Source organism: Lycium barbarum, chromosome 11 (assembly GCF_019175385.1).
Source record: "Lycium barbarum isolate Lr01 chromosome 11, ASM1917538v2, whole genome shotgun sequence".
NCBI lineage: Eukaryota > Viridiplantae > Streptophyta > Magnoliopsida > Solanales > Solanaceae > Lycium > Lycium barbarum.
The window spans coordinates 24,774,539-24,788,509 of NC_083347.1; the positions used below are offsets into that span (position 1 = coordinate 24,774,539).

The 13,971-nt window shown below is 34.6% G+C and overlaps 1 protein-coding gene across 1 annotated transcript; it reads left to right on the plus strand.

Moving 5' to 3' along the window:
* Positions 1 to 9,988: 9,988 nt before the first annotated feature.
* On the plus strand, positions 9,989 to 10,627 carry LOC132619586 (secreted RxLR effector protein 161-like). The gene has a single exon (XM_060334443.1). The coding sequence runs from the start codon at positions 9,989 to 9,991 to the stop codon at positions 10,625 to 10,627; it is 639 nt and encodes a 212-aa protein (XP_060190426.1).
* The last annotated feature ends 3,344 nt before the right edge of the window (positions 10,628 to 13,971 follow it).

Consider the following 13,971-nt stretch of genomic DNA (forward strand, 5'->3'; position numbering starts at 1 on the left):
CTTTTATTTAGATTTCGTATTAGAAAATTCATTTTATATAAATATTTAACTACAAACTCACAAGCAGGGGCGGAGCCAAGTGTAACCGAGGGGGTTCATCCGAACCCCCTCGGCAGAAAATTACAGTGTATATTGAAGGTTAAAATTATTTTTTTATGTATATATGGTAGGTGTTGAACCCCCTTGGCTTCTTCGTATGTTTACCTCTTCATATTTTTGAACCCCCTACTAAAAATCCTGGTTCCGCCACTGCTCACAAGTACCTAAAACGAGCTGGATTAGATCATTCGATGATAACTTCAAATTCATAAACTTTAGATATAGATTCTGCAGTTAATCTGGTGAAGGAAATTGAAACACATTTTTACGCATTAATCTGCAAGTATTGGAAAAAGAAACTAGAGCCAATTTAATTCTCCTTGCCAACGTGGTTGGAAAAGGGAGTATATAAGGACAAGAGTGATTACCGAAAAATCTGACAAGATAGCCAAGCGGAAATAGCCAAAAGTAGTGTGATACTACTAGCTATGCCATCATGAATTATAAACATCACAAGTCTCCATGTGATGTTAGGGATAAGCCTGTTAGCCGATTTCAACCGGCCCGGACCGGCGACCGGTTAGAAAACCAGCCGGTTTCCGATCAAAAAATCTGGACCCGTTAACCGGTTCCAAAGTTGAAAACCGGAACCGGCCGGTTTTAAACGTAAAAAAAAATCTTTTTTTGTTTTTTATATAGTATATGTATATTATAGTATTTCTTAGTATATTGTAGTTATATTTATATATGTTATATAAGTTTATATATTTACTAACAACATATATGTATATGTATATATATTAAGTTATAACTTTCTATTTATAACTTAAGTATATTTATACTAGATATACCTAAAATATAGTAAGAATATAGTTATAATATAAATATACTTAAGTTATAAAATAGAAATTTATAAACTTAGAAAAAACTTAACTTATATGCTTAGCTACTTATAATATATATATATATATATCTGTATGTGTGTGTGTGTTTAATATAACTTAAAGTTATATGTATTATAACTTAAGTTATTTTCTAAGTATATAACTTTCTATTTTTTAATTTAAGTAGATGTATATTATAAGTATATTCTTAGTATATTTCAAATATATTTCTAACTTAATATAAGTAAAAATATGAACACAAGTAAATAGAAGAAAGCTCAATGAGCCATATATGTTATTCATTCATGTATAACATTTTATTTGCAAGTTGTAGTTTTTTTTAACTTGCAAATAATATATGAGTTGCAAAAAAGTAGTACAAGAATAAAATAAAAAAGTGTCAATCATTTGGCTAATATCCGCAATATTATATTCGGTTATTAAGATATCTTCAAAGTCTTCCATTTTGTCTATTCCACTTGCTATCAAATCTTCAATCTATTCCTCTTCGCCTTTCATCGCTTCTAAGTTTTGGTTGCGTCGCTCCGATCTAATCCAATCGCGAATGCAAAATAGTACTTGCAAGCTAAATCCGGATAATGAGTGTCTATGGTCTCCTATTTATTGTCTTCCTTGGCTAAATGCACTTTCCAAAGCCACGGTTGATATTTGAACCGTAAGGATATCTCGAGTCATTCTTGAAAGTACCGGATGACTCGCCTTGTATTTCTTCCACCATGCTAAGACGTCCAAATCATCTAGTTAGTTGATATCCATATTTGGCTGCATCAAATAAAGGTGATATTCATCAAAGTTTGCATTATGAGCGGGAGTTGAATGTGAATGTAAAACTTTTAAATTCGACAAACCCGACAAGCCCTTTTTGCTACTTTGAGAAGTAGTAGGGCGTGGAGCAACGGGTGTAGCACTTTCTTCCAAATTAGAATAATGACTAAAAACTTTTCTAAACTCTGCATCAATCGCGAGCTCGGCGTCATGTAAAGATGGTTCAAATCCCTCGTCAATTTCTAAATAGTTATAAATTTGACCAACCAAGCCTCTAGTAAAAGACATTTTAAAACAAGGATTTAAAAGAGAACCCAATATAAATAAAGTTGGGATGGGAAAAAAATACTTCTTAAATTTTGTTGTCATAGAAAAAATAGCTGCTTGATAACCGGATTTATCTTTATACTCATGTAAACTCTAGCTATTTCCATTAAGTAGGCTAAAATTCCGATTACCGTGGGATAGAATTGTCTAGAAAAAACAAGAGTTGCATCATAAATTTTTTGTAAAAGTTCAATACATTCCTTAACATCTTCTCAATCGTTAATATTTATCCAATCATCACTATCCGTATTAAAATGGTTGTGAACTTGTTGTATGAGAATCCTATAATCATATGCTTGTTGTAACATAATGTAAGTGTAGTTCCACCTAGTGTCAACTTCTACTTGAATTTTCCTAGGTCTAAGGCCATTTTGCACACAAGAATTCTTAAAATCTCTCATTTTTTGCTTATTAGCATTACAAAAAAGAAAAGCAATCGCATTTCTAACTTTTTGAATAGAATCTTCGAAATAGTCAAGACCATATCTAACAATCAAGTTTAAAATGTGACAACTACATCTCACATGAAAAATATTTTTTAGCGGAGGGTTTAGTTCCCTTTTTAAAAGACCAACCGCCTTTGTATTATTAGAAGCATTATCTAAAGCAATATAAAGTGTTTTTCTATAAATGTTAAAAAAATTCATAATAGTTGACATTGAATCCGCTAAAAAAATTCCGTCATGATGACCTTTCCCTTCATCATATAAAAAAGCTATAATTCTTTTTTGCAACACCCAATTATCATCAACCCAATGACATATAATAGCAAAAAAATCTAACTTGTTAAGACTAAGACCCAAATCGGCTGTAAGAGAAACACCACAATTTAAAGAATTAAATACATAACGCAAATAAAATCTATATTTTTTTATATAAATCTATAATATCCGATCTACAAGTACTTCTAGGAATACCCTCAAACAACGGATTATAACAACGTTGAATATAAGTAACAAACCCCAAACCCGAAGGAAAGGAAAATGGTAGTGCATCAAAAGCAACAATTTTAGCTATTTCTATACGATCTTTTTTCTTGTCATAGCTAAAATTTCTACCGGTTCGTAGGTCTATTTTTTGTTGAATACCCCCCACATTTGAACCTGTTTTCTCTCCCCAAACATCCCTATGTTTAGATCTCACATGACCCGTTAGTGAACCCGTTCCACCATCCTTACTAGTTTGTTGCCTAAAAATAAATTCTTGTTTACATATATCACATGTAGCTGTTTGTCTTTCCTTATCTTTAGTCATAAATTTCCAAATTCTAGCGGTTGGCCTACCAGTTTTTGGCGGTTTGTCTTGTGTATGTGATTGTGCAGGATCTGTATCTCCTATGGGATTTTCAAGAGCTTGTGTTTCATCATCATTAATTTCATTAAAAGTGCCGGTATAGTGTTGCATTACCTCATCATCTAAAAATGGATTATTTCCACCAATATTAATACCTAAATTAGGTGTTTCGGTCACAAATATTTCCTCATTAAATCCACCCCTAACAATACCACTCGCCACCACGACTCACTCTCTTCGACATTATTAAATAGAATTAATTTAAATCACAAGAAAATAAATTGCAACAAATTAAATTGCTAGAATTAAATTGCGTAAATTAAATAGCGAAAAATAAAGATAGAGTTGGAACGAAGGTACCAATTACCGGACTAATTTCCACCAAAGTGAAGGCGGCTAGAATTGCAAATCCACCAAAGCTTTTGAGCTACTTTGGATTGTTACAAAATCACCAACTCCACCAACAATTTTTTTTATAATTGCAAAATTAATAATTGAAACTAGAATAAAACTTTATAATATTTAATTGAGAGAAATTTAAAGTGGCTAATTGTTACAAAGTAGCTATAATTGAGAGAACGAGAAGAGTGAATTGGTGTGGATTAAAATTGGAAATGGAGAGGGGTTTATATAGGAGTGGAGGATGGGTTAAAGTGTAAAAAAAAGTTTGGGGGAGAGGGGGAGGTGTTGGGAGGCCAAAATGGCCGTTTGGAGCCGTTGGCATTGGCCATTTTTGCAAAATGGACCATTGCCCAATGGTCCAGTCCACAGCAGCATTATTAAAAATAAAAATAAAAATTGATAACCGGTAGGTTCCGGTTAATCGGTCCCATATTTTGAAAATCGAAACCGGTAGACTGGCGGCCGGTGTTTCGGTTTCGGTTAAACCACCCCATCGGTTCCGGTTACCTGTTTTAACCGATCCAACCAGACCGGTTAACAAGCTTAGTTAGGGATCAGTCTATGTAGGGAACTAAAGCTGAGAGCCTTTTATCTTTTCCTTTTTTTTTTTCCTGATTTAACCATTCAGTATTCAAAATTCACTGATTTGATTTATTTAAATTTATGCCTGTCGAAATATATTATCGAGTTCGAACCACTCATTAAAAGTGCTAGTTAGGCCATTAACCCATTAGTTAACGTTCCACAAGTAAACTCTAAGCAATTGCCTGTAAATAAACATTACGGTTGTACAACTTTGTGATAGGTCCTATCGAGTGGTATCTTAAGTCGCGGTTGCAATATATAAACTTACCGCAAGAAAAAATTCGTAAGTTTATACCGTAGCGTCAGATAAATTAGTAAGATCGAGAGTGAAGAATTCCTCACTAAGAAATTTTTCATTATCAAGATTTGAACGCGAGATATGTGGTTAATCATATAAAAATTTCAGCCATGCCCCACGGCCTTGGTGGTCTTTTAATTTATCAACTTCTAGTGAAAGATTAATACATGATTATATATGTTCACTTAGGGCCTGTTTGGAAAGTCATCCATGTAATTGAATTGGGTGTAATTATACAGTTTGACATGTTTGTCAGGTCAAGTAATTACACGGTCAGCATGTAATTGAGTGTAATTGGGAGGATGTAATTACACTCTCCAATTCTCAAGGCGGGGCCGAGAATTGGGTGTTATTACACCGTATAATTACATGGTTACTTTTAAATTTCTTTACTTTTTCTTTTATTTTAATTTCTTTTCTTTTTTATTTATTTTTTATTTCTATCATTTTAATTTCTTTTTTTATTTTTAAATTTTAAATTATTTTTAAAAGATTATATTATTTATCTTTCATTTTCTTTCTTCTCATTTCCCAACTTTTATTTCTTGTGATTCCATGTAATTGCTCGTATTTTTTTCTTTTCTTATTTTCTTTGTTTAGCGTTACTACGTTATTATTTTAATTTTTTAAATTACACTTCCCAATATTAGAAAGAAAGAGTCATTAACAAACTTGATATATAACGAGAGATGTTATTAAAGTAGAATTCCGTTGTTGAATGAGGTTATAGACTAATATCTGTTTTCACTTTCTTTTGAATTATATTTACTTAAGTTATGTTGAAACTTATTTTATGTTATGTTTGAATTTGAAGTATCATGTTATTATTATTATTATTATTATTATTATTATTATTATTATTATTTTGATTTTGAATTTAAGTATTATTTTCGATTTCACTTTATTTGATTTGGTACTATTCACTTATTTTACATTGTATGTTGTTCATTTTCCACTTATAATTGATAGATTATTTTATGATCAAACATTTAAATAATGTTATGACATTATATGCATAAATATTAATCTTTTTTGGTCAAACATCCAACCCATGTGTTCTTGCAAACTGTGTGCTATATATATATATATATATATATATTCAAGAAACCTTTCAGTTGTTGCCAGCGCTTTCCCGGGCCGAGCCGGAATTTTGGATTCGAAAGGGCAGGGAAATTGCCTCAACAAAACAAGTTTTTATTTCCAGAAAGATCCCCACGCTGATGGTTTTTTCGTGTTGTCAAAGATTTGAACAATGAAAATAGATGGCACTAAATATGTATCTTAAATACCTAATTTAATATATCATTTATAAGGCACATTTTTGTCAAATATTAATTTTTATTTTTAAACTAATCTAACTGTGTAATTGCATTATCACAAACAAACAGGTCGTCGTAATTACTATATTGTGTAATTACTACTCTGGTAATTACACCAATTCCAATTACCAGGTGGCTTTTCAAACAGACCCTTAGTATCACCGCCAAACTTACCATGACCCTCCCCTCAAGAAAGATTAAAAATCTCCAAATCCCTCTATTCATGCGATTTGCACCCACTTTTGTCTAGCCTAGCTGAAAAGATCAAAGAAGTAATTAGAGGCTTATAAATAGATTCTTTTTGTTGAATGTTTTTTGAAATGGATATGAGCCCGCGAATTGGAAAGGATATAATTAAGAGTTTGGAACCTTGCAAGTAAAGTAATGAGAATTTGCATTAATCACTAAACTGTGATTCAAATAACAATTAATACAAATAAGTTAAATAACCGGAAGTGAAAACACAATGCCTACTTATTGTCTTATCACAAAGGAGGACATACAATGCACCCTTCTAAGATTATAATTGAAGACTGTAAGTATTTGTTGGAAGCCAATAAAACCACCATAAATATGAAGTTGAGAAGATATTCAAGCTAATTGCTACTAAAAAACGGAAAGAAATAAAAGGAAACTTTTTTCTTTGTTGGTTTTCGAGTGTTATTGGGATTTAAATCCTTTCTAGGAAAGGAGTAGACCTAGTAGTATAAATACATGCTAGCTAGGATTTATTAAGTAGGACAGAACATAGAACTTAAGAGAATTCAATCTTGTAACTTACTTTCTCCCTTGATATAAATAAAAGTGTCGGCCGTTCTCCGTGGACTAGGATCACATCGATCCGAATCACTTAATTACTGTGTTTTATTGTTTTTGCGCCAACAATTGGTATCAGAGCCTACAGGTCGTGAGATCTAGGAGACGAGGAGACTATGGCATCTATGAAGTTTGAGGTAGCAAATTTTGATGGACGAAGTAATAACTTCAACATCTAGAAGATTAAGATCATAGCGTTGTTACGGAGAGAAGGATCAGTCTATGCTTTGGACGACTCGTATCTCGAAAATACAAAAAAGGTCGAGAAGCAGAAGATTGAGATGGATGCATTTAGCGCAATTCAATTATCCTTATCAGACAGCATGTTATGTGAAGTCAGTACCAAGAAAACAGCTGCGAGTTTGTGGAAGAAACTTGAAGATCTCTACTAGAAGAAATCAGTAACAACTAGAATGTTGTTAAGACAGCGTTTACACACCTTCAAGATGAAGACAGGTACAACTTTACAGGATCATCTTGATTCTTTTAATAAATTGGCTATGGATCTTACTTATGTTGATATTAAAGTGGGAGATGAAGAACTAGCGTGCACTCTACTGTTTTCATTATCACCGGCGTACAAAGACGTAGTTAATTCAATGATGTACAGTAAGGAGGTGGTCACGTTACAGATGGTAAGACATGCATTAAATTCAGATGAATTAAGAAACCATATCAACAATGGTGAGAAAGAGGACCATGGTGAGGGTTTGACGATTAGAGGTCACTCGAGCCAAAGAGGCAAAGGCAAATCAGTAACTAGGTCAAAGTCTAGGAAAAGGGTGAGTAGGAAGGATGCTGAATGTTGGGGTTGTCATAAAAAAGGGTCAGTTTGAGAGGGATTGCCCGAATAAGAAGATTGATAAAACAACAGTCAGTGCATCTACGGTTCAGGTAGCTCAGACATCTGGAGAAAATTATGTGCTAACTGCTTCAACAGATAACATACAGACACACAAGTGGATTTTAGATTCAGTTTGTACCTTTCACATGTGCTTCAGAAAAGATTGTTTTACGAGCTACGAGCAGACGAGTGGGACTGTACTTATGGGTAACAATGCAGTATGTGAAATAACAGGCATTGGTTGAGCCCGTATATGGTGTGACGGCATCATAAGAATATTGTCTTTTATTCGACATGTTCCTGATATGAAAAAAAATCTGATCTCTCTTGGTAGTCTTGATAAATGCGGATATAAGCATGCGGGTGAAGGTGGGATCTGCAAGGAGACCAAGGGTTCTCTGGTCATGTTAAAGGCCAAACTGGAGGGTGGTCTTTATGTACTTATAGGTAGCACCATTCTAGGTACTGCGAATGCTACAACCTCATAGGCAGCACCATTCTAGGTACTGCGAATGCTGCAACCTCACGGTTATCAGATGATGACAAGGCTAAGATGTGGCATATGAGATTAGGTCACATGAGCGAGAGGGGGTTGGGAATTTTGAGCAACCGAAACCTTTTGAAAGTTGAGAAGATTAATACCCTTGATTTTTTTAGCATTGTGTCCTTGGAAAGCAGAAATAGTCAGCTTTAGCACGGACAAGCACAAAACCGAAGGGGTACTTGACTACATTCATTCAAATTTATGGGGTCCATCTTAGGTTCCATCCAAGGGTGGAAAGAGGTATCTTCTTACTTTTATTGATGATTTTTCACGCAAGGTTTGGGTATACTTCTTAAAGGCTAAAAGTGATGTCTTTGAGAATTTCAAAAACTGGAAGACATTAATTGAAAGTCAGTGTGACAGAATGATTAAGTGTCTTCAAACATATAATGGCTTGGAATTTTGCAATGAAGAGTTTGACAATTTCTGCAAGATTCATGGTGTATTGAGACATAGAACTATTAGGCATACACCACAACAGAATGAAATAGCTGAAAGGATGAACCGCACTCTTCTTGAGAAAGCACGATGTATGCTCTCTAATGCCAAGGTGCCTAAGGAGTTCTGGGCGGAAGCAGTAAATACTGTTTGTTATGTTGTTAATCGTTCTCCAGCATCAGCGATTGACTTCAAAACTCCAAATGAGGTATGGTCAGGTAAACCGTCTGATTACTCATACTTAAAAATCTTTGAATGTCCCGTATTATCATGTAAGTGATGGAAAACTAGAACCTAGAGCTTGAAAAGGTTTATTTATGGGATATGCTGAATGGGTAAAAGGATATCGAATACAGAGTTTATATCCTCTTAAGTTTATAATCAGTAAAGATGTTACTTTTGATGAGGCCTCTATGCTTGATCCTGGAAAGACTTATATTAAATTTGTCGGACAGAAAGTTCTTACAATAGAAATGGTGGAGGAAAATGTGAAACTCACTGAGCAGGAGGATCAAGTGACTCATGTGGAGTCAGATAATGAAAAAGCTTACACAGTAGTACCTGAAGGTGAACCATACAGTATAGCTACTGGAAGGGACAAACGAACTTCGAAGCCTAATCCAAAATATTATCCTCAGCCTTCGCAAGCTAATCTTGTAGCCTATCATTAGCTACTACCGAGGAGGAAATAAAGGATTTGGAACCTCAAGATATACAGAAGCTACTATGTGTGGTGAAGCTAAACAATGGCGTTTAACCATGACCGAAGAGATAGAGTATCTGCACAAGAACCAGACATGGGATTTGGTGAGTCTACCAAAAGGGGAAGAGAACTGTTGGTTGCAAATGGGTCTTCAGAAAAAAGGATGGCATTCCGGGTGTAGAAGATGCTAGATACAAAGCGAGATTGGTTGCTAAGGGATTTTGTCAGAAGAAGGGAATCGACTACAATGAGATTTTCTCACCAGTCATGAAGCATAGCTCAATTAATTTGTTACTAGCTTTGGTTGCCCATTATGACTTGAAGCTTCATCAGCTTGAAGTCAAGACTGCATTCTTACATGGTGAACTTGAAGAGGTGATGTTCATGAATCAACCTGAGGGTTTCTTTATTGAAGAAAAAAAAGACCAGGTTTGTCAATTGAAGAAAACTTTGTATGGTTTGAAACAATCTCCACGATAGTGGTACAAGAGATTTGATGCGTTCATGATTACTAAAGGTTTCTCGAGAAGTGCATTTGATAGCTGCGTGTATCACATGACGGTATATGGTAATTTAAATATTTATTTACGGTTATATGTTGATGATATGCTTATTGCTGCTAGTAGTATGACAAAGATAAATGATTTGAAGAAACTGCTAAGTAAGGAGTTTGACATGAAAGATTTAGTTCAAGCTTAGAAATCCTTGGAATGGAGATTCATAGGAAGAACGATGAGGTACATCTCTCACAGAAGAAGTATATTGAGAAGGTAGTTCAGAGGTTTAGCATGGATAAATGTAAACCCGTTACTTTATCGTTAGCACAACATTTCAGACTTTCTTCTTTGATGGCACCGCAATCAAAGGAAGAGGTGGAGTACATGTCAAAAGTTCCTTATTCTAGTGCAGTTGGTAGTATTATGTATGCTATGGTTTGCACTCGGCCTGATATTGCCCAAGCAGTGAATGTGGTAAGTCGATTCATATCTAATCCGGGTAAGACACATTGGGAAGCAATTAAGTGGATATTGAGATATCTTAAAGGTTCTTCGAATGTTGGTCTAACTTTTCGTAGGATGAGAAATGAAGGCTTCTCGACCCTTGGTTATGTGGATTCTGATTGTGCAGGTGATCTTGATAGAAGAAGATCAACAACGGGCTATATCTTTACTCTTGCAGGTAGTGCCATAAGTTGGAAGGCAGCTCTCAAATCTATAGTTGTTTTGTCCACAACAGAAGTTGAATATATGGCAGCAGCAAAAGCATTAAAGGAGGCTATATGGTTGAAAGGTTTGGTGTCAGAATTGAGTAGGGTTCAACATGAACCAACTATAAAATGTGATAGCTAGAGTGTTATTCACTTGATAATAAATCAGAGATTTCATGATCGCACCAAACACATGGATATTAGATTCCATTTTATTCGTGATTTTGTTGAATAAGACATAGTTAAGGTATTGAAGGTTGACACAAAGGACAACGCAACAGATATGTTGACCAAGGTGGTTCCTCTTGTCAAGTTCAGTCATTGTATGAATTTGGCAGGAGTTCGCATCAACTGATGCATCAGGATAGAGAACGACAGGGCAAGGTAGAGCTACTAGGATGTATAAGGTTTCGGTTAGTGTCTCTTGTTTCCTACACGGAGTTAGCCTCACGTAGGCTTAGAGACATTGGACTGAATGACGTTCATATGGAAGCTTGAAATTCATCTCAAGGTGGAGATTGTGAAGTTGAGAAGATATTCAAGCCAATTCCTACTCAAAAGCGGAAAGAAATAAAAGAAAACTTTTTTCTTTGTTGGTTTTCGAGTGTTATTGGGATTTAGATCCTTTCTAGGAAAGGATTAGACCTAGTAGTACAAATACATACTAGCTAGGATGTATTAAGTAGGACAGAAGATAGAACCTAAGAAAATTCAATCTTGTAACTTACTTTGTCTCTTGATATTAATAAAAGTGCCGGTCGTTCGCCGTGGACTAGAATCACATCGATCCGAACCATGTTAATTACTGTATTTTTATTGTTTTCGCGCCAATAATAAAATATATTAAAAGAGAGTCAAATCAACGTACAGATTTTCTGGCGAATGAAGGTTACAACACGAAGAAAATTTGTTAATATAAAAGGAAATGGAGTTTCTTGTCATGGCAGATTTGAGCCATGTGGCCTTTGAAAGATTTTAAAATCTTTATTCAGCCAAAATTTCATGTACAAGAAAACAAATAAGTTCTCAAACTGAAAAAATGGATTTGAAAGACATCATAATCAAGTTTTTTGATGCAAAATGAGTTGAAACATGTGCGTGTTTCAAAAAAAAAAAAAAAAACACTCAATGAAAGGAAAAAGAAGGGGTTGGTGGGGCAATTATTTGGGATTAAACCATAGTTTAGTAAGCAAAATATTTCAGGCTTACATTGTGGCTTTTTTAACTGAGTTAATTGAACAGTTTTGTTACTTTATGCACTTGCATACTAATTAAGGGTCACTTCAACATGTACCACGCTTGGCCAATCAATGTATGAAAGGTTGTTAAGTGTTACTTGCACGAAACCTAACACTCTCTTTGACACTGAAAGGCAAACGTGGTACCTCTCATGATAAAGCAATTTTTGGGGCATCTCTTCGAGTCCTTTTTCTCGTCCAATCATAGCAAAACAAGAAGCTCAAATTAAAAAGCAATATCAGATGCTAGACATAGAATGAGGTTACGCAATTCCATATGCACATTATTAATGGGGCCTAATTGTGTGACCTACGAATCTCAAGTTGTTATAGTGAAAAAAGTTGTGTTTTAATCTCTCTAAGGTTACTTGAATTTTTTTCAATTGGGATGATTTACCGTCGTGTTAGATCTGAAATACTTTTAATTTGTTGGTGGTGGGTGGGTTGAATTGAATTTGAACGAGTAAAAAATGGTGAGTTATACTGACATTGAATGAGTTAAAATGAGATGAATTAATAAATGACGGGTCATAAGATTATTGAGTTAAGATGGGCAGGGTCAAGTGGGCCAAACAATAGGTCATACCCAATTCAATTGACACGCCCAAAGGTTACTGGGCAATTCTCATTCTTTTGGGGTGGTCTTTAAATTTGTCCCTCATATTTACGGTCTTTAAATTTTGCCCCTCATATTTGTGGTCTTTAAGTTTTGCCCTTAGTTTGGATACCTGAGGTTCTGGGTTCGAACCCCTGCTCAGGCATAAAATAAAAAAATAATTTTGCAAGGCAGGGCTAGAGGGAGTGTATGCCGGATCCGGCATAAAGTCCTTAAGAAAAAACTAAAGTTATGCCGGAAGGGGCATAACTTTTCCTCAAGGCATAGTTTAGTTATGCCTTATGGGGAAAAACTTTTCCTTAAGGAACTATGCCTTATGGGGCAGACTTTTAATTAGGGCATAACCAAAAGTATGCCCCATAAGGTAGAACTTTTCCTTAAGGCAAACTTTTAGTTATGTCTTAAGGAAAAGTTTCGCCTTATGGGGCATACTTTTAGTTATATTTTATGGGGCACACTTTTAGTTAAGGCATAACTAAAAGTATGCCCCATAAGGCGGAACTTTTCCTTAAGGCATAATTAAAAGTTTGCCTTGAAAAGTAAAAAATATATATATATATATATATATATATATATATATATATATATATATATATATATATATATATATATATATATATATATATATGTTTCAAGGCAAAGTCTGCCCCCTCCGGCATAACTTTAGTTTTTCCTTAAGGATTGTATGCCGGATCCGACATAAAGTCCTTAAGGAAAAACTAAAGTTATGCCGGAGGGGGCATAACTTTTCCTCAAGGCATAGTTTAGTTATGCCTAATGGGGCAAAACTTTTCCTTAAGGAACTATGCCTTATGGGGCAGACTTTTAATTAAGGCATAACAAAAAATATGTCTCATAAGGCAGAACTTTTCCTTAAGGCAAACTTTTAGTTATGCCTTAAGGAAAAGTTCCGCCTTATGGGGCATACTTTTAGTTATATTTTATGGGGCACACTTTTAGTTAAGGCATAACTAAAAGTATGCCCCATAAGGCGAAACTTTTCCTTAAGGCATAATTAAAAGTTTGCCTTGAAAAGTAAAAAACAAATATATATATATATATATATATATATATATATATGTCTCAAGGCAAAGTCTGACCCCTCCGGCATAACTTTAGTTTTTCCTTAAGGATTGTATGCCGGATCTGACATACACTCCCCCCAGCCCTGCCTTGCGATTTTTTTTTTTTAATTTTCTGCCTGAGCGGGGGTTCGAATCCAGAACCTCAGGTATCCAAGCGAAGGGCAAAACTTAAAGAACACAAATATGAGGAGCAAAATTTAAAGACCACCCCAAAAGAAGGGCAATCCGTGCAAAAAAATGAAGGTTACCGAGCTAAGATGATTTGCATCAAGATGACCAAACAATGGATCATAGCTCAATTCGGTCAACTATTATCAAATTTTAATTTATTATTATAATTTGTTTAATTACCACACAAAACTAAATTTTTTTTCTGTCTTATGGCTATATATAATATATCAAACAAGAACAAGTATTGTGACCAAGTTTTTCATCAGAAAATTTTTCATGAGCCAATTTGGACTATATTTAGCCCAAACCAGTCCATCTAATTAAATTGAAAAGATTAAAATGAGCTAAGTTAATAATGAGTGGTCATTATACCCGC

Coding starts and splice junctions, on each gene's coding strand:
- LOC132619586 (XM_060334443.1), top strand. CDS start 9,989: ATGGAGATTCATAGGAAGAACGATGAGGTACATCTCTCACAGAAGAAG.